The sequence below is a fragment of the Triticum urartu genome, chromosome 3 (genome assembly GCF_003073215.2).
Source record: "Triticum urartu cultivar G1812 chromosome 3, Tu2.1, whole genome shotgun sequence".
In the NCBI taxonomy this organism is placed as follows: Eukaryota; Viridiplantae; Streptophyta; class Magnoliopsida; order Poales; family Poaceae; genus Triticum; species Triticum urartu.
The window spans coordinates 633,785,904-633,811,016 of record NC_053024.1 but is presented as its reverse complement, the minus strand read 5'-3'; the positions used below and the strand labels follow the sequence as shown (position 1 = coordinate 633,811,016).

Below are 25,113 nucleotides of genomic sequence, written 5' to 3'. Positions count from 1 at the left end.
TCCTTCTTTGCTTGTAGAATCGGCGTTCGTCGACGATGTCCTGCGGGAAGCGTTCGCGCCACACCACCATGGCTTCCACATCCATATCGGCAATGGCGAGGCGATGTTGCCGCCTCCGGTGGACACGACGATTCTCGTCGATGAAAAGCCGCAGGAGAGGCGCGAGATCCTGCGCCCGCTGGCTCGACACGTCGGGAAAATTCATATCCCGACGAGGCCTCAGGAGGTGCCATGCCGCCGCATCGTGCGCGCGGGCCGTCTCCTCTGCGGTGTCGAAGGTGCCGAGGATGAGGCATTTCTCGCCAAATCAGATCTCGGAGGAGAAGGCGCCGGAGCGGCGCTCGCGGACTCCGCGAAAATCCGAAGCGCCCAGACGGTGCATCGACATGATGGCGCAGAGGCGGCGAGGGTAGTGAGAGGGGGCGAGACGAGTGGGCGACGGACACAGTGTGGAGGGAGCGCCTTCTTATAACCAGCGTGGGCTGCGGCGCGCGCGCGAACCTTTCCCGCGCGCTAGCCTGCTTTTCCCCCCAAGCGCACAAACCTTTCCCGCGCGGTGGAGCGTCAAAACTAGGGCGATGGTATGGCCACTGGCATGATCTAAAACGCGTGCGGTCATGAAATGGATCGGTCTGTTGGGCACACTGCCGACCCAAATCTAAAAAAGAGCAAACGGCGGGCGGGCGGCCGTTCCAAACAGACAAAAACGAATAAAAACGTCATCTGTTTGGATGGACCCGTTGAAGTTGCTGTAAGTAATAACAAGGAAAGATCGGTACGTGAGCGCCTAAAAGAACAAGTCCAGGAATTCCCGGGCCGTGCAGCGGCCAAACATTTCGGATCTCGCACAAACAAACCGTTAATTCGGCGCCGCATATTCGCATGAGGGCGCACCGAACAAAAGCACACACTACCACGATGCCTTTTTCGTGACACACACCTTAGGTAGTTAGGTTGTAGCATCTGTTCGAGCGTGACGCCGAACCTTTGGAGGCAACGTTATTGAATGGACCTGCCGGTTCGGCGTGCGATCCGTGCTGGCGCGCCGAACGAACGAACGAACCTTTGAACCGTGGCCACGACAATACAAAAATCTACCGAAATTCCATTCCCGGCGAGAGGAGGCGCGAAAGCTGTCGTGGCTTTTTCCCCCGGTTGGTTGGCCAGCGAATTTTGGCCTACAACACATGGCCAAGGTGGCTCCTCCACCTACAGGCCAACTTGCCCGCCACGGATTCCAGATACCGGTCCAGGATCCCTGCCGCTCGGGCCCCGCTCGTCGGCCAGCTCCGGCCCTCCGATCTATACGTGGCGAACGAACTTTGAATTGATTCGGTAAGCGTATGGCCGTCTTCCATGAGCCTTCGTCTCGAACTCCTTCCGTGGCTCTCAGAGTTCGAGCTCCTCTCTTGCTGGTCTATATATAACAAGGCCCTCCCCGCACGCTTCCTCCTCACATCGCACATAATTTAGAGGCATTTTACAAGGAGACAAGAGAGCACGGCGAGAGAAAATAGAAGAGGAAGATATCCTGAATTCCTGATCCCATGGAGAGAGTTGCCTCGCGCTGTGTCAGCCTCCTAGCACAAAGGTCTGCAATCTTTGCCGTGATACGAGATGCAGTTAGATTCATGCTATGTCTGGTGTTGTTTCATGGCATGTGTAGCTCTGTATCTGTACTGATGGTTCTTTGTTGATGTTGCCCGTGCAGGAGGGGCTACTCTGCGGCCGCGACCATGGTGAAAGGAGCTGGGAGGAGCGCCGCCGCCACCGAGGAGAAGACCGCTGTCGCGGCGAAGAGCGCAATGGCGGCCAAGAAGGACGTGGGCACTGGCGCTGAGAAGGCCGCGTGGGTGCCGGACCCGGTGACTGGTTACTATCGGCCGTCGGGCGGCGCCAAGGAGGTGGACGCGGCTGACTTGCGCGCCAAGCTGTGCTGCTAAGCAAAGCAAGCGAACTAATTGACGGCCGCCCACCAAGAACATTTCCTCCCTTAAGCATAATCGTAAAACTGAAGATTGTGAGGCGTTTCCACAGCTCTGATCGAGCATGGCTTTGCCTCTCTTTTTTTTTTGAGGGGAGCATGGCTTGGCCTTAAGATACGTGCTCTCATTGATCGCTATAGTCCACTTTCTCCTACCGCGGCGTGTCCAGGAGAATTCGCCTTCCTGCTTCTCTTCCCGATGTTCGGCTGTTTGCTTGATACAAGAATATAATTTTGTACTGATTGATTAAATAATGAGTACAGTGATTAAACGACGTGGAGTTTGTTCATCAACACCGTTTCTAGCTAGCGTGTTTCAGCAAGTATCATATCTACTCGTATCAACGAGGTCCAGCAAAACGTCCATATTGTTCTCACTATTAAGTCTGATATGGAGCTCGACAAGTGAACTCAAAAGCATCCCACAAAGTCATGATTTGCATTTTCTTCAAGGAAATCAATCACACGAAGGGCTGATGACAGTTTATTGTTACCGCTGACAGATACAAGCACAAGCTTCTCCCACAAAATCTTTAATAACATGTACAGAATCCATTTCAGAAAGTCCAGATTCAAATAAGTGCCATGCAAAAGAGATATTTAGATCAACTCTAGCAGAGCGGCTATTAACGACCCCATCGTCGCTCATATGGTAATTTTGTCCCAAAAAGCAGGTCTAGCATAATCTCATTCTACGCTCGGCGCTCCATCGCCATACTTTTTGGAGCCTGCGCCATATTCGAGATGACACCGATGGAACAACGTCACCACAAGACAAAACCTACTACACAAAGGACGAGAGACGAGAATCCCTTCCTGTCTATCCCGCGTCGTCGAAACGACAACCAGAGGCAGAAGGGAGGAGATTGATGTTGTGACGGCTAGGGTCTCTCTTGGGGCTCATGTGTAGATCTTACTGTTTGTCTCCTTTAATTTTCCGATCAATTACACCATCAGTGCTTAAGCTTGACGAGAAAAATCACTTTAATGCCAAAACATGTGTCATATATTGAATTGGTGCCACGACTTGACTTAGACGGTGAGGATTCGAACCCTCAACAAGCTACTCGCATGCATGCGTGGCTAGTTGGATTGATGACTCGAACATGCAACCTAGGGCTATATATAGCGGCCACGGACAACACTCCAACCAACGAGGTCTCGTGTTAAGAAAAGATAAATTTCACTTTATATAACTATAAGACGATCGTTTGGTTAAGACGGACCGCACTGCAGCCCACTCTCAACATGTTAGGCCTTTTTCGTTTCTGAAAATTTGTAAATAATACCTAAATCATAAACATGTGTTATAAATAACATACATATAATTAAAATAAATTTCATATTTTTCATATAATTTCATAAATTATCTACAAAATAATTTTAAAAATACTATAATTAATTATGAATTATGAAAATATTTTTATAATTTTAAAAAGTGTTTGTATATTAAATAAAATATTAAAGTCATTTTAAAATGTCTGTATCTCATATAAGTTTAAATTTTTCCATGCTTTTAATAAAATGTCCATATATTAGATAAAAGTGTTCATGCTTTAAGGAATATTTTAAGTTGTTTTAAAAAATTATATAATATATAAAAGTTTGTGTGTTTTACAAAAAAAAGATACAAGGCTAGTGAGCCCTCATATTGCAGATCCTCAAACTATATGAGCTATATAAATATTTATTTCATAAATATTTAAATCAGACGAATATGTTTTAAAATAACACATGAATTATTTTTAAATAATACAAACATTTTTAATTCCTTTTAAATTAAGTTTTGTATACAGTCATAAAGTGTAATTATACTTCGGAAACGTGAGAACTCGTTGCTAACCTTTGGTCGTATGTTTGAACCCCACACTGTTTTTGGTGGATTATATTTCTTTAGTTTATGTTGTTCCGATTGATGTATGTAAAGATCATGAATCCTTATATCTCAACAAATATGATTGTACGAACCAACCCGTGGTTGGGTAGTTAGTGGGACAGTGGTATTTCAGCCATCAGAATTCAAGTTCTAGACTTGGCATCGGTGCTCGTATTTTTCTGGATTAGCTTTCCGGCGAATTGCGTTCAGTGGGAGGAGACGTTTCTGTCGACTACAAGGGCATCTATGGCGATCTCGTTAATCTCAAAATGATGTGTCGGCTCAGTCTCTCAAAGATATTAATAGAGGTAGAGTGTACGTGTATGTGTTTATAGAGATGAATGTATGTATAATGTATGCGCGTCTGCCTCTGTACTTTGTTAAAAAGAAAATTAAATGTGATTGTGTTTACTTTCTAGCTGACACCGTGACACGCATGTGAGAGGCAGCTCACATGTTAGAACCCCCCTCGATCAGTTCTTTTTATTTGTGTTGTTTCTCTCTGAGGGCCTTTTCATAAGAAAAAAAATCATGGGTTTTTCAAAAAAAACAGGCCACACGTACTTGCCCATTCGCTGACAGCGGGTATCATGTTACGCTGGCGCGCCTAGTCAGCATCATGGTGTTCGTATATAAATGTCACTTGTATATGCACGTCCGAGTCAACTTTTTTTTTCAAAAAAACTTCCAATTTATTCATCTTCAATTATGGCAGTACAATAAATATCAAAAATAATAAAAATTATATTTAGATCGTAGACCACCTAGCAATGATTACAAGCACTAAAGTGAGTTGAAGGCGTGCCACCGTCATCGCCCCTTCTTTGCTGGAGCCGGACAAAACTTATTGTAGTAGACAGTCGGGAAGTCGTCGTGCTAAGACCACGTAGTACCAGCACCCCAGAATAGCAACCACCGCGATGAAGAGTAGTGTAGGTTGGAAGGATCCAACATGAACACACGTGAACATAGACGAACGACAACCAGATCCGAACAAACCCATCAAAAACAAATCCACCGGACACACATCTTCACACGCCCATTGACAATACTAAAAGAACCACCGGAATGGGGGCCAAGCGGGGAGAACCTTATTACTTCATGAAGCCGACACCATCTCGCCTTCCTGAACAGGACACAAACCCTAACAAAATTTAAAGAAATATTTAAAAATGAAGCCCTCCCACTAGCAAGAGTCGGGATCCACCGCGCCCCATGGCCCTAAGGCCACAGGAGACGAGAGGCGGAGGAACCCTAGGTTTTTTTTAGGATAGGAGCCAGGAGGCGGCAGACACAATTTTCTTTCTAATCAAAACAACTCAGATTTGGCACTCCCGAGTCAAGTTTTTTTAAGTACTCCTTCTGTAAAGTAATATAAGACTTTTTAGATCACTAAAGTAAGTTACAATCTTTTATACATATGCCTATGAAGAAAATGACATGTGTCTCTAAAGAAAATGTTCACAAAGGCCACCCCTCACATCAAACGTTCGCCAGCTATTGCGGTCCTCTTCGATATGATAACCTTAGTCTATACATAATAATAAAGTCATTAATGCTTATGTCCGTCCGAGCTAAAATTTTTCTTAAAATTATCATAAATTACCCACTATGTGATCCATAAGTGAAGAAAACGTTTTGATTTTTTCTGTCAAAGACGCGTCGGGTTCGGTTCTTTTATACAGTGATACCCTAAAATGTCACAAACATGCATGAACCGCAGAGGCCGAAGCCTCCCACTTCACGCGGGGCCCAAGGTTCGATCCCTGGTTCTATTCATTTTCTCTCACTTTTCAGCAAGCGTTCATGGGCTGGCCCATGTGTGGGGCGTGGCGCCCATTCTTTTCTTTGCCTTTTCTTCTATTGTTTCCATTTTATTTTTCCTTCTCCAAATTAATTCAGATTTCACAAAATTTTAAATTTCAAAGAGTTGCGAGTTTCGATTTTTTTGCAAAATCATTAAATGTTTGTTAATTCAAAAATTGTTCAGGAAATCATAAAAAGTTCGTGGATTAGAAAAATGTTGGTGATTTTTCAAAATTCTGCCCATATTATACAAGAATTCATGATTTTGAAAAATATATTCAGAAAATAAAAAATGTTCATCATTTTGAAAAAAATATCATGTATTCAAAACCTATTCATGAATTTGAAAAATGTCAATCAGTTTTTGCAACATGTTCACAAGTTTTTTTAAATCTTCAAAATTTGTTCCCCAATTTCAAAAACAGTTCATCAATTCCAAAAATGTTCGCTGATATAAAAGTTGTTCATGAATTCGAAAACTATTCATTCATTTGACAAAATGTTCTTCTAAACAAAATAAATGATCATTAATTTCAAATTTGTTCACAAATTTCAACAATATGCTTGTCGATTCAAAAAATGTTTGCCAATTCAAAAGTTTCCAAAAACATGTTCACGAATTCGGAAAATGTTCATGAATTCATAAAATGTTCAGGACTTCATGAACGATTTCATAAAAATATTGAATTCCAAAATGTTTAAGATTTCAAAAAATATTCAACAATTTGAAAGATGTTCGCAAAATAATAAAGTAAAATTTAAAAAATAATAGGGACATGAGAATAAAAAAAGAAAACTAAACTTGAAAAACCTTAAACGAAAAAAGGAAACTGAAGAGAAAAAAATGATTTCAAAAAATATTCACGATTTTAAAAAAATGAATACCAAAAATGTTTAGGATTTCAAAAAAAATTCATGAATTTGAAAGATGTTCGCAAATGAAAATGTGAAATGTTAAAAAGAAAAGGAGAAGGAAAATTAAAAAGAAAAAGAAAATAAAACCGAACTTGAAAAAATTAAACGAAAAAAAACTTAAAAGAAAAAGGGAAACTTAAAAGAAAAACTGAAAATTTAAAATAATAAAAATAAAAACCAGGGCAAAAAAAGGTTCATTTCGCAAAACCGGTGTACACTAAACTGTTCCTGCGAGGTTTATGTAAACCAGTGGCTTAATGTTGACCTCCATATTATTCAAAATTGTGCTCATAAAGATTTTTTTAAGAATATCATCTGATCTATTTTAGTACTTCTCCATAAGATTGCTCTAGATAGCTCTAGAATTTGTGCGGCTAAGTCTTTTATGTCTAGGATTTAGTTAGTTTTATAAAGCATTTATATGTCTAGGCATTGAGAGTAATTCGTGGTCGACGAGATTAGGTTTATGTGGACACCGCGGCCATCAACAACGAGGGTGAGAAAAAAATATAAGTACCAACATGATGGACCGCCGTGTTAAAATAAAAGACGCTCATATGTCGGGGTATTGAGCCATACTTATCTGGCTAGACCATATTATTTTTTGTCTCCAGTTGAAACGCACGGACATGTTTGCTACTGCTAGTCTCTTCGAATATAGATTAGTAAGTTTCTTTCTCTCAGATTTTTAGTCCTAAGTATCCTAACTAAGTTTCGCATCGTCCAGGATAAGAGATCTTCACGCTTGGTGGCGGATGACTATCTTCATTTGAAAAGGTTTGCAGGATAAGAGATCTTCACCCTTGGTGGCGGATGACTATCTTCATTTGAAAAGGTTTGCATTGAGTGTCTTTGTTAAAGCAGACATACATGATCGTGTTGGACAAGCCGACATGTATTATTTTGAACTATTCTTATTTTCCTTCAGCCGTATCAGCATTAGCTATTTGCAGTCCCACTAACACGCTCCAAGTAAATGCGCACATTTTTAGAGAAACACTGCCAAAAGAACACCTCTATGCTGCCATCATCTTTTTTGAGATTGTCAATCAGTTTGGCGAGCATCAGCGTGATGTAAGTATAATATGTTGAATTGCTGATGTCTATAGGTATAAATAAATCTTTATTTAAGCCTAATATGTTAAGGTTTACAATTTTACTATGTTTTTTTGCAGGTAGTACCAAGAACACCTAAAGTAAAAAAAAATGCATCTATGCCCGTAGACCATTAGCGACCACTAGAAGTAAAAATATACTGGAGTGAACCGAAGGCGCCGCCGTCTTCGCCCCTCCCTCATAGGACTCAGGCAAACATTGTTGTAGTAGACAGTCGAAAAGTCGTCGTGCTAAGGCCCAATAGGACCAGCACCAGAACAACAACCGCCGTGATGAAAAAAGCGTAGATCGGAAGGCAACCTCTACACACATGAACACAAATGAACGAAGACAAGATCCACGTGGATCCGCCGAAGACAAACGCCAACAGAATCCCGCGAGATCTGCCGGAGAAAAACCTCCACACACCCTCCAATGATGCTAGAAACACCACCGGGACGGGGACAAGGCGGAAAGTACCTTATTTCATCTTTAGAGAGCCGTCGCCGCCTCACATTTATGAGTAGGACAAAAATCCTAACAAAACTCAAAAGAGCACGAAAAAACGGAGCCCTCCCGCCGGCAAGAGCCGGGATCCATCACGCCTCCATGGCCCTAAGACCACACGAGACGAGGTAGACCGGCGGCGACATCGGCGGGAGGCACAAGAAACCCTAGCCAAAGGGTTCTCTTTCTTCCCGTAGAAGAAAGAAAACAATCTATTATAAGGGATATACAGTTTTACTATGTAATGTTCAAATATTCAGAATATATGTATGTATTTATGCATTAACTGGCCTTTAACAACAGGAAACCTAATTTCTTTTTGAAAAGAAAGATTACCCCCGTTCTTTGCACACAAACATTTTATTAAGCAAAGCAGGAACAAAGTGCGTAGTTCAATACAAGTTTGCAAGCAAAGTCGAGTGAAAAGAAAAAGAAATTACACAACCGACGAAAATAGAGCGAGATGACTAAACATATATCTTATTATTGGACCGCCATCCAAACTGGTTGTATATATCCTGTGCTACAATCTCACAAAGATTGCATTTGAACTACATATTGTTCCGATGTACATGTACTCCCTCTGTCCTATAGTACTCCATCCGTCCAAAAATACTTGTCATCAAAATGGATAAAAAGAATGTATCTATCTAGAACTAAAATACATTTAGATACATCCCCTTTTATTCATTTTGATATAAAACACTTTTATATTATGGGATGAATGGAGGATAAGATTTTCCGATTAAGAAAACAACTATAGCTTATTAAAGTAGATACCACACAGCAAAGCCAACTACGGTAGAAACATAACAGTTAGGGTTCTTGGAAGGCAGCACTTCAAAAATAAAATATGCACTTGCATTTGTTTTTATAATAGTGTCCACAAAACAATCAGGTATCCGATAATGCAATACCGTCCAGCAAAGTGATCTTTCTTTTTATGTTTTGAAACATGACTAAGCTATCCATTTTTTTAGAACATGACTAAGCTATCTGTGTTTGCTGGTTCATCAATAGCGTGTATTTTTAAATTTTCAGAGCGAGTATATGTGTACCGCTTGGCTACCGCTGCTTAGAAAATTTGCATGGTTGCACGCATGCCTGCTCACCCGGCCGCCACCACATGCATCCACATGAACACATATCAAAACCATCCACGTAAACTTACTAAACAAAGTGAGACCGGAACGGAACAGAATATTTTGCCGGCATTTTCCGATCCATATCCAAACCATGTGCGCACACCCGGTAGCTAGCTCGCCTAGAGCTAGAGCCTGGAACACGGAGGCAGCACGCGCTTAGAGCAACTCCGTATATCTCACGAACCCGCATAATTCCTACGAATATACCTGTTTGGCTGTTTGGTTCAATTATTCGTCTGATTTGTAATTTTTTTTACCACGGCCCGCAAACCGCCCCCCCGAAGCAGTATATTTATGGATTTGCGGGGTAGATACGGGTCAAAACCCTATCCCCTACCGCCGCGTTTCGCCGCAATTCCCCACTTCTCCCTCACATTTCTCTTCGCCGGTGAGTCCCCTTCCGCCTTCAGCTGCCATGTGAGGCCGCATGTGGAGCTTCGGCCGCAGCTCCAATGGCAGCTCCGGCAGGGGCGGCGACCCCGAGCGCGAGCGGCGTGTCCGCTCGGATGGGGCGAGGAAGCGCGCGGCGAGGAAGTGGACGAACAAGGGCCTCGAGCCGCCGCCGAGGCTCCTTCGTCGCGAGACGGAGGAGTACGACCGTCGGCACGGGCGTACGCCCTCCTTGGCCGCGGGCTCTTCCTCCGTCGCGAGCTCTTCCTCTTTCGGCGCGGCGCTTCTCCCCGTGAAGAGGGAGTGGTTGGAGGAGCCGGAGGAGATCGAACTCATCGCCGTCAAGCAAGAGCCGGAGGAGATCGAGCGCCGAGGGGTCGTCGGGTCCGAAGATTTGGTGGCCGATGTCGACGCGGTCGCGGCTGGCATTGTCGAACGGAGATTGCGCGAGGAGGCGGAGTGCCGGCGCCACGACGAGGAGCTCGAACACCTCATCCTCAAGTAGGCGGTCACGGCCAACCTTGTCGTGAAGGACAAGGACGATGAGTGGTGGCACATCCACGAGAAGCAGAGGCTGAAGTTCATGGATCTCGTCGACTCTGAGAAGGAGGACTGAGCTCCTCCACCGCGTCGTCTTCGGCCGCGAGCTCGTCCATTTTGGTACATCGGCCTTGGCCTCACCGCCGCGAGGTCCCCCACCCCTTCTAGTAGTAGTAGAAGAATGTAGTATGTATGATATTGTAGTATGTGATGAATTAGTGTATGATTATATAGTATGTGATGAACTAGTGTTGTTGCAATTTCTTCTGTGAAAGTTTTTTTTACAATTATACAGTTTCATATACAAGGTATACTCTGTCGCACACCATTTCAACTCATAAAATAATTCTTCGTCGAATTGTAACGCCTTATGCGGATCGCTATTATACGGGGTCTGCTAGAGATGGTCTTACACAGAAAGATAAAGCTCGGATTCCCGAGACGTCCTTTGGCCAGATTCATGGGCTCGCAGCAACGCCACAACATCACCCGACCGCCGGCCACTGAATTCTCCTCGACTGGACACGTCGACCGCGGGCGCGCATATAAATAGCTCGCCGGTGCAACCATTCGCTCGTCATAGATCGTCTGTTAATTATCAGTTACTCCATGGATAAAGGCATTCACGGCAGGAGGCATCTTTCCGCAGAGTCGGCCGACATGGAGCACGGGGACGGCCCTGGCGGGAAGCAGCGGGAGGAGGAGGAGATCAGCGACTCCGAATCAGGCTCTGAGTCACTCGAGATCTCCGACCTCAAGAAGCGCATGTGGAAGGACCAGATGCTGCTCACGAGGCTCGAGGGCCGCGCCGGCGCCAGGGGCGCGGCGCCGGCTCCAGCTGCCCGCGCATCCCCCTCTTCGTCGTCGGGCCAGGAGGAACCCCCCGACGTGCGGTGCCGCCGCAAGGCCATGCTGCGCGCTCAGGACGGCGTGCTCCGGCACATGCTCCGGATGATGGAGGCCTGCAACGCGCGCGGGTTCGTGTACGGCGTCATCGACGAGGCCGGCGAGCCCATGTCCGGCTCCTCCGACAGCCTCCGCGGCTGGTGGAAGGAGAACGTGAGCTTCGACCGCGCCGGCCCAATGGGCCTGGCCGGCCCCATGGGGGAGAGCCCGGTCGCCCTGGCCTCCTCCCTTCATCGTCTCCAGGACATCCAAGACAGCACGCTCGGATCCGTGCTCTCCGCGCTCATCCAGCACTGCGAGCCGCCGCAGAGGAGCTTCCCGCTGGAGCGCGGCCTGGCGCCGCCGTGGTGGCCGACGGGGCACGAGCCCTGGTGGGGCACGCAGGGCGAGATGCAGGCCCACCAGGGCGTGCCGCCGTACCGGAAGCCGCACGACCTGAAGAAGGCGTGGAAGGTTTCCCTGCTCAGCGCGGTGATCAAGCACATGAGCCCGCGCTTCGACCAGATGCGCAAGCTCGTGTGGCAGTCCAAGCGGCTGCAGCAGAAGATGAGCGCCAAGGAGTCCGAGACCTGGTCCAAGGTGCTTAGGCAGGAGGAGAAGCTTAGCAGCCGGCTAAAGAGCTCGCTGCGGATCACGCCGTTCGATCAGGAGCAGGCGGATGAGGACGACGACGACGACGAGGTGAAGAAGAAGAAGGTTGGGAAGGACAGGGACGACGATGGCCTGGAGAGCGTTGTGCGCGGCGCGCAGGACAAGCGCAAGCGCGAGATCTCTCGCAGCGGCAGCTCGGGTGGGAGCGGATCAGAACTGACCATAATGCTGCCGGATCAGCTCGCTGCCGCAATCACAGAGGAGAGCCGGAGCCCTATCGACGAGCTCATGAAGCTGTACTACGGCTGCATGCAGGGTGTCGAAACCTATGGTGACCGGGAAAAGGACGATCTGCCGCCGATGCATTCCGTACTGCTGGGCGGCATAGATGAGGTGGCGCAGGATGTGCTCTTTGATATCATAGGGAGCTGCCCCGAAGTAGATCATGTGCTGCGCTTGATGGGAGAGTGACGTGGCCACGCAGTCAGTTGTCCTGCCTATGTTACGCACGGTTATTAGTTAGGAGTATTACTGAATACTTTTACTGCAATATTTCCATGTTGGGGTTGCTTTTTCGTTTTGAGATGTTGGGATTGTTAGTTAGTGAAGGATATTTCATATGTCATGAAATACGGCGTATGATCATTTCTCTTCTGTGACAACTTTGTACTACTAAACCAGTGACACTTATTGTGGGATGAAGAGAGTATATGATTCAGTTGTAGAACAAAACTTCATTTGTGCTAGTGGCCCGGGAATTTTGTGGTGAATTGAATATCATAACATATGCAATCCAAACAATGTTTGCCTTGTCTTTGAGTGGTTTCGAGCAGAGGCTATGTATGCAAGTGGTTGACGATCAGACATTGTCCTCCGGTGGGGCAACGCCGATGTAGGCACCAATGGGGACGAGGCTGTCCCCAGACCGGCCAAAGAAGGCAACCACAATGTTGCGGTTGCCATTTTCCGGCAGTGGCAACGACCACCCTCGATCCCATGTCAAATCTTGCTATTTGAAAGTGTTGGGATGATTAGAACTTGATTGCGAGACAACAGCTTAAGGGCATCTTCAACACGAACCTTCAAAACATCCGGAAAGGTTCAGACTGAGGTGTTCAGACGCTGAAAACCATCCAATGCGGCACCTCATCGGTTCTTGGATACGTGCGTTTGTCTGAAATGCTCACCGTATATTACAAAAAGTTCAACATGCATGCATTATAAAAATGTTCATCATATAGACTGTATTACAAAAATGTTCATCATATATTGTATTACAAAAATGTTCAATGTATAAATAAAAATTGTTCAGAATAAAAATCGTTCGATAAAACCGGGCACTACAGGGAACCGGTCTCTACAGTGCTGGACCGCAGTGAACCAGTTCATTACGTTGTTGGTCCCTACAATGCTGTTTTAATTTCTCTTCCCAGCGTCCAAAATGGGCTGGCCTTTTCGAAGGCACGTCAAATTGACGCCCACAACGTCTTATTAGAGCTATTGTGGTTTCTTTTTATCGGAAGTTCTTGTGGTTTCTGTTCTGTCGTGCGTCCCGAGTAAAACGGGAGCACCACCTGCCCTTACTTCTTCGGAGGAAACCGCAGTCACTTTTCTCTCGCTCAGACCCCGCGTATCTATCCTCATTTTGTCTCCTTCGTTCTTTCTCTTTTGTCTTCGATGTGCTCCATCACCCCGGCCGTCACGCCATATGTAACGCCCTCGATGCGGCTATATCTTCCACGTGTCGAATTACGACTTAAAGGCATAACCGCATTGAAAGCAATGTCGCAAGTGAGGTAATCTTCACACAACCCATGTAATACATAAGGGAAAGAGATACATAGTTGGCTTACAATCGCCACTTCACACAATTACATAAATAAAGCATTACATCAACCAGATACAATCAAGGTCCGACTACGGAACCAAAATAAAAGAAGACTATCCCAAAAGCTACACAGATCCCCGATCGTCCCCAACTGGGCTCCACTACTAATCAACTAGAACGAAACAACACGACGAACAAGGTCTTCATCGAGCTCCTCCTTGAGCTTGGTTGCGTCACCTGCACGGTTTCATCGGCACCTGCAATCTGGTTTTGGAAGTATCTGTGAGTCACGGGGACTCAGCAATCTCACACCCTCGCGATCAAGACTATTTAAGCTTATAGGTAGGGAAAAGGTATGAGGTGGAGCTGCAGCAAGCGACTAGCATATATGGTGGCTAACAACGCAAATGAGAGCGAGAAGAGAAGGCAAAAGCACGGTCGACAAACTATGATCAAGAAGTGATCCTAGAACAACCTACGTCAAGCATAACTCCAACACCGTGTTCACTTCCCGGACTCCGCCGGAAAGAGACCATCACGGCTACACACGCGGTTGATGTATTTTAATTAAGATCAACTTCAGGTTGTCTACAACCGGACATTAACAAATTCCCATCTGCCCATAACCGCGGGCACGGCTTTCGAAAGTTCAATCCCTGCAGGGGTGTCCCAACTTAGCCCATCACAAGCTCTCACGGTCAACGAAGGATATTCCTTCTCCCAAGACAATCCGATCAGACTCGGCATCCCGGTTACAAGACATCCTCGACAATGGTAAAACAAGTCCAGCAACACCGCCCGAATGTGCCGACAAATCCCGATATGAGCTGCACATATCTCGTTCTCAGGGCACACTCGGATGAGCGCTCCATACAACTAAAACCAAACCTCGAGTTTCCCTGAGGGGGCGCTGCACATGGCTCGAGTTTGGACCAACACTCAGAGGAGCACTGGCCGGGGGGGGGGGGGGGGGGGTTAAAATAATGATGACCCTCGGGAGCGTGACTCCCAAGGGAAAAGAGGCTAGGTGGCGAATGGTAAAACCAATGTTGGGCATTGCTGGAGGAATTTTATTCAAGGTGAACTGTCAAGGGGTTCCCATTATAACCCAACCGTGTAAGAAACGCAAAATCCGGGAACATAACACCAATATGACGGAAACTAGAGCGGCAAGAGTGGAACAAAACACCAGGCATGAGGCCGAGTCTTCCACCCTTTACCAAGTATATAGATGCATTAATTAAATAAGAGAATTTGTGATATCCCAACAAATATCCATGTTCCAACATGGAGCAAGCTCCAATCTTCACCTGCAACTAACAACGCTATAAGAGGGGCTGAGCAAAGCGGTAACATAGCCAAACAACGGTTTGCTAGGACAAGGTGGGTTAGAGACTTGGCTTAGCAATATGGGAGGCATCATAAGCAAGTGGTAGGTATCGTAGCATAGGCATAAAAAAAGAGCGAGCAACTAGCAAGCAAAGATGGAAGTGATTTCGAGGGTATGGTCATCTTGCCTGAAATCCCGCAAGGAAGAAGAACGAGTCCATGAAGAAGATAAACGGATGTAGTTGAACGGATCCTCACAAACACGACGTTATCGGAACCAACCCGAAGAAGCAACACCGGAAAGAAACACACAACAAAGTAAACAACCAACACATGAACATGGTATGATATGCGGGATGCGGTATGCGGTACATATGCATGATTTGGAAAGAAATGATTGAACCTGACCTCAACTTGGAAATCCAAGAATGCCACTGGAAAGGTGAGATGATTTCGGTTGAAATCGATATAAAGATCACCGGAATCGGATGCACGGTTTGGAAATGGCAAGCAAAACAAATATGGCACCGGTCCGCGATAATCAGCAAGTAACCATCTAAATGCATCAAGATAAATATGCTACATCACTCAAACATAGTAACAAAATACATGGAAGGGATCCACTCATGATGCTTGACAAAAGATGAACACTGAGCTAAGGCTAATTCACTCATTAACAGGTTCAAACAAGCATGGCAAAAGTGCAAAAGATAACAGGTTACAGACTTAGTGAAAGTAACCACCAGTCAGGAATTTATCAACAGGAAGCAATCTTTAGAGCATGAAAACTACATGCTACAGGAACATATCATGGCAAAGCAAGGTATGGCAAGAAGCTACTCAAAACATATAACAAAAGTCCCTTAGTGACCATGAGCCAAAAGGGATCAGAAAATACAATTGCAAGCATGTGAACATAGCAAAAATATAAACAGATTCAGACTTAGAGAAAAACTGGAGCATGGCAAAACAGATAACGAGTAGGCATGTTTACGAGCTCGATGCACTCACTACAAAGCATGACATGACAAACTAAGCATACACCCATCAAGAAGACATGGCATAGAAGCTAGACATGTCAAGAATAACAACATAGCATGGACGGATCAATAGCAACAAACTCGGCAAAATCGCTAAACATGTTAACAATCTGCTAGGAACATTTTATAGCAAAAGTAGAGCTCGATTGACTCAAGTTAGGGTGCTCCATAATTGCAAAGAAAGACATGGATGGATAGAGCACCATAATATCTACAAAACATCCTTATTGATCATCCTCAAAAGAGACACGGATCACTAGGAAACGACATGAACATATGGCATAACAACAAAATCAGGACAAGGACTTAGTGAAATTCTAAGTCCCTGAAATCAGCATCAACGATTATGCTACTTTGCATGCTTGTGCTAGTCACCACAAAGATCACAAAAATACATGGCATACACCCCTATAAAGATGGCATGGCATATAAAAAAACACATGTAGAGCTCAGGATCATAGCATGCGCACATTAATCATGGCAAAAATGACAAAAGGCTATTTGCTGAAACAGATCTGACATAATCATCACATAGCCCTCTTCCAACAGCATTTCGGGCATCAAGATGAGCTAAAATAAAAATGATGCAATGAGATGAAATGATGTGCTCATTGAGACGAACATTTTGATATGCTACACGCACGAATCGGAGCTACGGTGACAGAGTTATGATGCGATGAACATGCCCAAAATTACTGAAATTAGGGTAAAAGTCAACCCTAGGGTTTCGCCCGGATCTAGATCTGAGGCGGCGCGCGCTTCGAGGTTCATCGGAAACCCTGTTCGCCGGAGGAGGAAGTCGCCGGACTTGTCGGGGATCGCCGGATCCGGGCTGGGGGAGGACGGGGCGGCGTCGGCGGTGGTCGGACGCGGCGAGGTGGCCGCGGACGCGGTGGCCGACGACGAGGCGCGGCTGCTCCAGCCGGATGCGCGAGGTGGCGCAGCGACGGAGGTCGCCGGAGCAACGAGCCGGCGATGAGGCACGGCGGCGCTGGGGGGTGCGACAGGCCGACGCGGGTGAGGGCGCGGCTCCTCACGCGCGGGCGCGGGCGGAGGTAGGCGGCGGCCGCCTCGGGCCCGAGAGGGCCTCCCGTGGGCTTGCCGGGCCGGAGGAGATGGCGGCGGTGACGTGGCGGCGCAGGAGTGGACGGGGGAGGCGGCGGTGACGACGTGTCGGCCTCTCATTGGCCGGAACGCGTGGCGGCTGGCGGTGGACATGTCCGGCCGTCGTGGACGTGTTCGGCGGCGCGGGGAGGTGGTAGACTAGGGTTTGATCTACGCGAGAAAAACGGAGGGAGACACTTATATATAGGTAGAGGGAGGTAGGAGAGTCCAAATGAGGTGCGGTTTTCGGCCACGCGATCGTGATCGAACGACCGAGAGGATGGAGGGGGTTTAGGTGGGTTTTCAGCCACATTGGAGGGGTGTTGGGCTGCAACACACACGAGGCCTTTTCGGTCCCTCGGTTAACCGTTGGAGTATCAAACAAAGTCCAAATGGCACGAAACTTGACAGGCGGTCTACCGGTAGTAAACTAAGGCCGCATGACAAGTCTCGGTCCAATCCAAAAACGTTTAACACCCGCACATGAAAAGAGGTAGAAAGGGGCACCGGTGACATAGGAACGCCGAATGCAAAACGGACAACGGGAAAAATGCTCGGATGCATGAGACAAACATGTATGCAAATGGAATGCACATGATGACATGATATGCAAAGCATGACACGCAAGCAATGACAAGGCAACAACATCGAATAACTGGAGGACACCTGGCATATCGGTCTCGGGGCGTTACACCATACCTCTGTCAAAACTCTACTTCTTCATCACCCCTAGCATTCTAGCCGGGCTTCACCCTGCTTCTCCTTCGTCATCGTTCAACCCATCTCCTCCGACCGTCCCGCTAGGTACTATCCGCTACTGCTATACTCACCATGCCCGGTAACTGTTCGATGAATTGCCGGAGCTAAAAAAGTTGTTTCTTCTTCTTTCAAGCAATGAATTCTGATTTGGAGTACATATACGAACACTATGTTGAGTCGTCTGATGACTCATCCGATGAGGAGGACTACACAGATGAGATAGCAATGATGCAGGCAGTCCTTGAAGACGCGGAGGGTCATCGAGTGCTCAACCGCAACAAGGCATGTTTCCATTTGACACTAATGGTTGATTACTTTTCCCTCGATGCATTCTTCGCTGACCCTTTTCACTGGAGTTTTTGGATGCGCAAGACTGTCTTTGACTGTTTATACCATGGCGTCTGCTCTATGATGACTACTTTGTCTTGAAGAAGGACGTCGTGGGAACGATTGGATTCTTTGGTTACTAGAAGTGCACGGCCGCACTCTGGATGCTTGCATATGGCACGGCCGCTGATTTGTGGGAAGAGTACCTACAGATGTCTGAGAGCACTTGTGGAGATGCCATGGCCAGGTTTGCAACTGCCGTGGTCGAGGTGTTTGGACCTCCGTACCTGAGAGAACCAACTGTCAGAGACACCGAGAGGCTCTTGGCAATCTCAGAAGCAAGAGGGTGGCCAGGTTTGCTTAGATCTCTTACTTGCATGCATTGAAAATGAAAGAACTGCCCGAAGCTTTACAAGGGCAATATCAGGTTCATGTTAAGAAGCCCACCATCATTCTTGAAGCAGTTGCATCACATGATCTTTGAATTTTGCATGCTTTTTGGCATGACCGGGTCTCACAATGACATCAAATGTGCTACAGCGATCACCATTGTTTGTGAGGATAACTGAAGTAAAAGCTCCCCCTTGCCACTATATTGTCAATGGACATGAGTACATATCTGGTTGACAGTATTATCCTGTGTGGGCTACCTTTGTCAGCACCATCTCTAACCCAGTTAGTCAGAAAAAGTCTCACTTTGCTCAAAGACAAGAAGCAGCTAGAAAGGGCATTTGGATTTTTGCAGCCCCGTTTTGCAGTTGTTCATGGACCTGCTAAACAATGAGATCCAGAGACCTTGTGGAAAATGATGACATGTTGTGTGATCATGCACAATACGATTGTCGAGGATGAGGATAAGGATGTTGCCGTAGCTCTAGAATTTGAGAACATGGGTGATCCTATAGAACTTCAAACCAGAATCCGGACACATTTGAAGAGTTTATTCAAATGCATCAACAAATCCGACATCGACAACTAAAGGAATATTTGATTGAGCACCTGTGGGCAGTTGAAGGGGACAACAATGTTGGAATGTAATTAATATTTGAACCTTTTTAAATTTGAACTGTTGCATGCAACTATTTGAACATTTGCACTCTATGTATGCGGCTATTTAAACGTCTGAACTCTATTTATGCGGCTATTTGAACGAGCGGACATTAAAAAAAACTAGGACGGATGCGGGAGGGGATTTACGTGTCAACGTTAGCCAAAGTGGACCCGTAAACCTCCTGCAACCGTTCGAACTACGTTGTACGGCCCACGAAAGCTGTCCAACGCCGACCTGTATCGGTCCACGAGGCGGTCAGGACGTGATTTCTCCTGTAAATTGGAGACAAAAGTGTGGGAGGTTTACGGGAGTCTGGACACATGAAACGTAGGACTTCGACACCCCCGCCCGACCCAATCTTCCCTCCCGGTCTCATTTCCTTCCACTCCGCCCCTTCTCCCCCTTTTACTTTGCATCCGCACCCTCCACCTCCGTCGCCGCCGCTGTTCGTCTCCGGCATTGTCGGACGTCCGCAACCAGCACCGACGTGCCCGCTCGCTGTTCCGACGGAGCTTTCAGCCTTGGAGCCATTTGTACCCAGGTACACTCCGCCCCCTGTTGACGACCTCCATGGCGGACACCACGCCTGGCAGGTGTTCGGTCAAATGTCATTGAGCTTAGTTTCAAATGCTATGTCATTTTTAGAGTACGAATGATGGTGAGCTACTCGACCATGAAGGATGAGTTGTGCGATGCGTGGCTGGCCGTATCCACGGATTTCATAGGCAGGACCAGAGAGACGCCCTTCTAGGAGCAAGTGCATGAAAAGTTTTACACAGGAAAGCACACTGCGCCTTACGACGTGTACATCATGCGACCACACAAGTGAGGTCGTTGTCGTATCGCTGGCACGCTATCTAGGTTAATGTCATCAAGTTCTGCAATTTGGTCAGTCAGCTCAAGGCAAGGTGGCCATTGCACTCGGGCATGGAGGAGATGGTAAGTTTTATTTCCTCTTGCTAAACTTATTGATTGATTTATTTACTCAATGTTGGTCTACACGTCCTCTTGCTAAACTTGTTGATTGATTTATTTACTCAATGTTGGTCTACACATTATATGTAGCCCACACGCGCTGCCATGTTGAACCACGGGTGAGAGGGACGGCCATTTACGTGAACGCACTGTTGGATGAAACTGAGGGGGAAGTATGTGCGGGAGGACATGATCCGTTCCTGAAAAATTTTGTTGGACATCCGAGATCTAGTCGAGTTTGAGACCTTGTTGTATTAGACTTAATTTGCATGCTATGTGTGGATACTTTGTGCTATTTTCTATCCAAATTGTAATAAATATCAGCCTATTTGCATGAATTTCATCCGGTTAGTTAAAATGCGATTTGAAATGTATGCAACTAGCATTGGATGGCTGCCTCCACTCCACAGATAGATGCAGGAGGTTTTTTGCAGGTTGCCGTTGAACATGCCCTAACAAGGTAAACTGCAATAGGCCAACCGTTGGATGCGAGGGGGCAGGACTGTATATAAACCAGTTGAAAATACCGTAGTTGTTCCCACGTACGCAGACTACATGATCTTAGTGAAGGATCTATAATGAGAATCAAGAAATCATAACCCCAAGGACGGTAATAGAGGAACCATTGTTCCTCAGCTGATGCACGGCCAGGAGGATCGTAACTCGTAAGAAAGGTATTTCGTCCCCTATAGTTAGGCCAAAGCCCAAAAGTAGCACGACAGGAAGTTCTACAATCCACCCTCAACGAATGTGAAAAATGCAGATATTGTTCTCTACAGATATAATTCCGAAGTTTTAGAGATATACTACTAGAAAAGGACGTCTCTGTGTTCCACCAAAGCCACACGTCTTAATTTAGTTAGTTATAAAGTGATCTGACAAGGCTCCAATTTCCTCATGTCTTGACTTGCATATCATCATCAGCTTTCGGTAAAAGAGATAGCAGCTTAAGGCGAGCGGACGGACTATCTTCGTGCAGGCCATCTTCAGTTAAAGAGGTATCCTGCGCGATGACACAAACATAACTCTTAGCACCTTAAACATGCGATGAGATATCCAATGACAGAACCGTATGGACTAACTTATTTCTTTGGTTAATTCTGTGGATCAACTGTCCAGAGCTGGTGGTGGTCCAGGTGGAGTTTGCCTGCTCAAGGTAAGGGGAGATAAAGCCTTCACCACAATGCTCATGCTTGGACGGAACTCGGCTTCATATTGCACACACAGAGCTGCTACCGCCCCAAGCTGTATTAAGGTGCGAAGGTGAAAAGTGTGAAAACAGATGGAAAAGTTACAAGTTGTCAAGCTAGTGGGTATACAAAAGAGGGGGCAAGAGACAAGAGGAGTAGGGAGACCTTTGCAAGTCCCTTCGGCGGATATTCACCCTCCAACCGGGGATCTATGCAACCCTTCACCTTGTCTTCAGTTAATCTTGGTGTAGCCTGCACAACAGAAGCTATATGCTCAGAGAACTGGTTAACAAAGTCCACGGTGAAGGATGGGGATGTGTCTTGTTATTATGAGAAATAAGTAACTACGATGTGAGCATTACCCATGTAACCAGGCTCTGCTGCCCTCGAGGCGCTGTATGGTCCACAGGCTTTCTTCCTGTCAGAAGTTCCAAGAGAACAACCCCAAAACTATACACATCACTCTTCTGGGTCAGCTGACCAGTCATTGCGTACCTAGAAAGTTTATATTATTACAAAGCATTAGTTATACAAAAACAGTATTCTGTAATATCAGAATTCTGTAGACAATTGCATCACTTCAAGAAAGGTTTTATGTAAGGAGTACCCCCATATTAGAGTGTTTACTGCCAGGGAGAGTTTACAAGTTTCTGGCCAGTAACAGTAATGGTTAATACTCCCTCCGTTCCATAATTCTGGCCGTGGTTTAGTTCAAATTTGAACTGAAACCACGACAAGAATTATGGAACAAAGGGAGTAGAAGATAAAATACATAAATATTTGTGTCTGATTCTGCCCAAGTACAGGAAACTGGGTTGCCTCCACCTGGTGAACTTGATTCTTTTTCAGATTGGTAGTCGAGTATAAACCAGTTTTATCTGGTCAAACAAAATCTGAACAGAAGAGAAAAAACAGGCTGATGGATTCTACAACGACACAAGTTTCTCAGCATATTGCTATAAATGCTAAGTGCCAAAATGTACAAATAAATGCCAGGGAATGATTAAATTCTAATGTTGCTGATAAATGTGCTTATCTGTTGACATTTTTTAACCTCTGCTTTGAACAAGCAATGCAATCGATTTCATACAGAATTAACTAGACAAGTTCACACTCCAAAGAGAACTACTCCCTCCGTCCCAAAGTAAGTGACTAAACTTTGTACTAATTTTGTACTAAAGCTAGTACAAAGTTGAGTCACTTAATTTGGGACGGAGGGAGTATATTTTAGCAATAAAATAGTTATCAAAGTATTAATTCATCACGGATTTGGTAGTTTGAAAGTATAGGATTCTGTACTCTGGGGCATGATAACCGAAGGTTCCCAACACACGAGTAGAATGCAACCGAGCAGCCATATCTGGAGCCTGATTTGAAAGATTGAAGTCTGCAATCTTGGCCTTGAAGTCCTCAAATAAGAGGATGTTGCTGGATCTAACATCTCTATGTACAATAGAAGGCTGGACCTTCTCGTGCAGATATTCAAGTCCTTTGGCAGCATCAACAGCAATTTTCATTCGCTGCATCCAATTAAGTGGTGGACCAGGTTGTGCACCTTGTACTCCTTTTCTTCCTGTTAGCACAAGTTAAAAACATACTTGCTTACAAATAATCCACAATAGCTGTACCACCCCAATCCCCAAGTTCCCAACGAGAATAGGAAATTTTGTATCAAACTGTGGAGTATGATGGATATGCATAATCATACCATGTAGAACATCATGCAGGGACCCCATGGTGGCAAATTCATAGGCTACTATGCGAAGGTTACGCTCCATACAGTATCCCAATATATCTACGAAGTTTTCATGTTTCAATCTTGAAACCAAGGAAACCTAGCATAAGAAAGTGTGGATCATTGCTGATGGACTCTCCGTGCATTTTCAGAAAAATATACATATTTAAAATTAGAGAACACTTCATGCATTAAGAAGTGTCAGATGTATAACCAGAAGAATAAGTCCAATCTTCAATAGTAAGCCAACCTGAGTCGAGAATTCTGATATGGGCTCATTTTCAGTAGCATCAAGTTTCTTCACTGCCATTTTTGTCCCATCATCAAGGACAGCATAGTACACTCTCCCATAAGACCCTTCGCCTATTAATGCCTTTGCCCCAAAATCATCAGTCTTTTCTATTAATTCATCCAAAGATAGAACAGGAATATTGATAGAGGGAGCTGAATCTTGTGGCTCGGCTTTCACAGTAGCAGAATCTTTCAAACCCTTTTTCATTCCTTGAAAAAACAGAGGAAATAACATCAAATTCTATGTGGTGAATGTCAGATAAATGACCAGAACAGAGTTTTAAGTTTAAGTGGCATGATAACTGTAAACTAGCAAGCAAATGATACAATCAAGGTAAATAAGTGTACCATCTACGTTATTTGTTGGGGCCTTGGCCTTGGCACGCCCATTTTCATTCTCATCAAACTCAGTGGCTTGACAGCAAATGCAGCGACGCCACATTACTCTCCCTTTTGACTTGTTTCACCCCTACTACAGAAAGCACATAAATGATTTTTATCAGGAAAAATATTACAGGATTACACAGGAGCATATTTATTTAACTTCAGAGCACCGATGTCATCTCCTAACCAATGAAGCCTTCTAGAACAACAGCATTTGAACCACCATATACGTTCAGAAGGAGCATCAGTTTTAAAGTTTTTTGTTCGTTTAAGTGGTTTATGTCAGCACTTTGAAACATCAAAGTTGTTCCCGATGACAGCAAAGCATTTCGATGTCAGAAACAAAATCTGAAACAACCTCGAACCAGAAATCATCTCACGGATTGAAAGCGTACATCAGCTAGACTTTGCTCTATCTGAGAACATCGAATTTGCACATGTACATATCACATCCATCATACTACAGCGCGGGATTTCTGCAACCATTTCAACTGAAAATAAACTGCGCCGTCTGACAGAAATTCCCATCCCAAACTACAAAAATCACCTCGCATAAACTCCAAACACTAGAAATTTCACTACCAAACCCGGCATCTGCGACCTCCCTACACACAGCCCACACCAACTTAGACAGACAGTGGCTGGCCGACTACGAGCGCCGAGATCCAGGGCATCGAACCATGATCGCAGAGAACCTTCAAACCGCACACCAAACCTAACAAATCGCTTCCCCACCACGAACCCGCGCCTAACCCCGGTCAACCGCGGAGAGAGAGAGAGCGCGCGCGTGGCATCCCCGCCTGCGCCGAAACGCCGACCGCCGCAAAAACCGCCACCGGGCCGATTCGATCGCGGGCATTTCCGCGAAGCGGGGCGCGGAGGAGGAGGGGACAGACGAACGGAGTGGGAGGCGGCGGGATTCCGGGGAGGAGGATTTTGGGGGCGCGGAGACCTTACCTCGAGGGGTCGGCGGCGTTGCTTACTTTGGTCGGCTTCGTCGTCTCGGAGGAGGCGGAGACGGAGGCGGTGGTCGCGTTTTTATAGCGTTTCGCTCTCTTTCCCCTGCCTTTTTGAACTCTTATATTTTCTTTTCTTTTCTTTTTGTTTGTGTGCGCGTGTGTTTACCTTCGAGCTGGCGAGAAAACGGAACGGCCGGATGTGTCGCTGCTAGTGGGTCCCCAGCGGGAGGAATGCTGCATGCCAGTGAGCAGTTTCTAGATTGGGGGGCGCATTTCACGCGTCTACGGGTGAGGTGCCGGCTTTTCTGTTGGGTTTTGCAGGTTTAGAGATGCCCACAAGACTGGGAAGCATCTAAAAAAATCCCTCAAAAAAGGAAAAAGAGAAG

The 25,113-nt window shown here is 45.9% G+C and overlaps 3 protein-coding genes across 4 annotated transcripts; 2 read left to right on the top strand and 1 right to left on the bottom strand.

Moving 5' to 3' along the window:
- The first annotated feature begins 1,378 nt into the window (after positions 1-1,378).
- Positions 1,379-2,259, top strand: LOC125548922 (protein SENESCENCE-ASSOCIATED GENE 21, mitochondrial-like). Its single transcript, XM_048712442.1, has 2 exons — positions 1,379-1,591; positions 1,712-2,259. The coding sequence occupies exons 1-2, from the start codon at positions 1,548-1,550 to the stop codon at positions 1,941-1,943; spliced, it is 276 nt and encodes a 91-aa protein (XP_048568399.1). The 5' UTR covers positions 1,379-1,547; the 3' UTR covers positions 1,944-2,259.
- An 8,501-nt stretch (positions 2,260-10,760) lies between these two features.
- Positions 10,761-12,453, top strand: LOC125548921 (ETHYLENE INSENSITIVE 3-like 5 protein). The gene has a single exon (XM_048712441.1). The coding sequence runs from the start codon at positions 10,868-10,870 to the stop codon at positions 12,224-12,226; it is 1,359 nt and encodes a 452-aa protein (XP_048568398.1). The 5' UTR covers positions 10,761-10,867; the 3' UTR covers positions 12,227-12,453.
- Positions 12,454-20,827: 8,374 nt separating this feature from the next.
- On the bottom strand, positions 20,828-24,874 carry LOC125545506 (PTI1-like tyrosine-protein kinase 2). Of its 2 annotated transcripts, none has more exons than XM_048709462.1 (9): positions 24,726-24,874; positions 23,733-23,856; positions 23,344-23,594; positions 23,067-23,193; positions 22,658-22,931; positions 21,721-21,853; positions 21,524-21,610; positions 21,251-21,413; positions 20,828-21,171 (listed from the first exon to the last, which is right to left on the bottom strand). In XM_048709462.1, exons 2-8 carry the CDS (start codon positions 23,824-23,826, stop codon positions 21,276-21,278), a joined length of 1,104 nt encoding a protein of 367 aa, XP_048565419.1. In that variant the 5' UTR covers positions 23,827-23,856; positions 24,726-24,874; the 3' UTR covers positions 20,828-21,171; positions 21,251-21,275. The 2 variants fall into 2 exon arrangements, with proteins under 2 accessions (XP_048565419.1, XP_048565420.1); XM_048709463.1 differs by having other exon boundaries at positions 23,733-23,853; positions 24,726-24,866.
- Positions 24,875-25,113: the final 239 nt, after the last annotated feature.

What these genes read in the sequence shown, in the direction of transcription:
- LOC125548922 (XM_048712442.1), top strand. Translation starts at nt 1,548, where the DNA reads ATGGAGAGAGTTGCCTCGCGCTGTGTCAGCCTCCTAGCACAAAG. An exon ending in GTCAGCCTCCTAGCACAAAG is followed by an intron (nt 1,592 to 1,711) that starts GTCTGCAATCTT and finishes TTGCCCGTGCAG; the next exon opens with GAGGGGCTACTCTGCGGCCG.
- LOC125548921 (XM_048712441.1), top strand. Translation starts at nt 10,868, where the DNA reads ATGGATAAAGGCATTCACGGCAGGAGGCATCTTTCCGCAGAGTCGGCC.
- LOC125545506 (XM_048709462.1), bottom strand. Translation starts at nt 23,826, where the DNA reads ATGTGGCGTCGCTGCATTTGCTGTCAAGCCACTGAGTTTGATGAGAAT. An exon ending in TATCAGAATTCTCGACTCAG is followed by an intron (nt 23,194 to 23,343) that starts GTTGGCTTACTA and finishes TTCTTATGCTAG; the next exon opens with GTTTCCTTGGTTTCAAGATT. An exon ending in TTCGGTTATCATGCCCCAGA is followed by an intron (nt 21,854 to 22,657) that starts GTACAGAATCCT and finishes TAAACTTTCTAG; the next exon opens with GTACGCAATGACTGGTCAGC.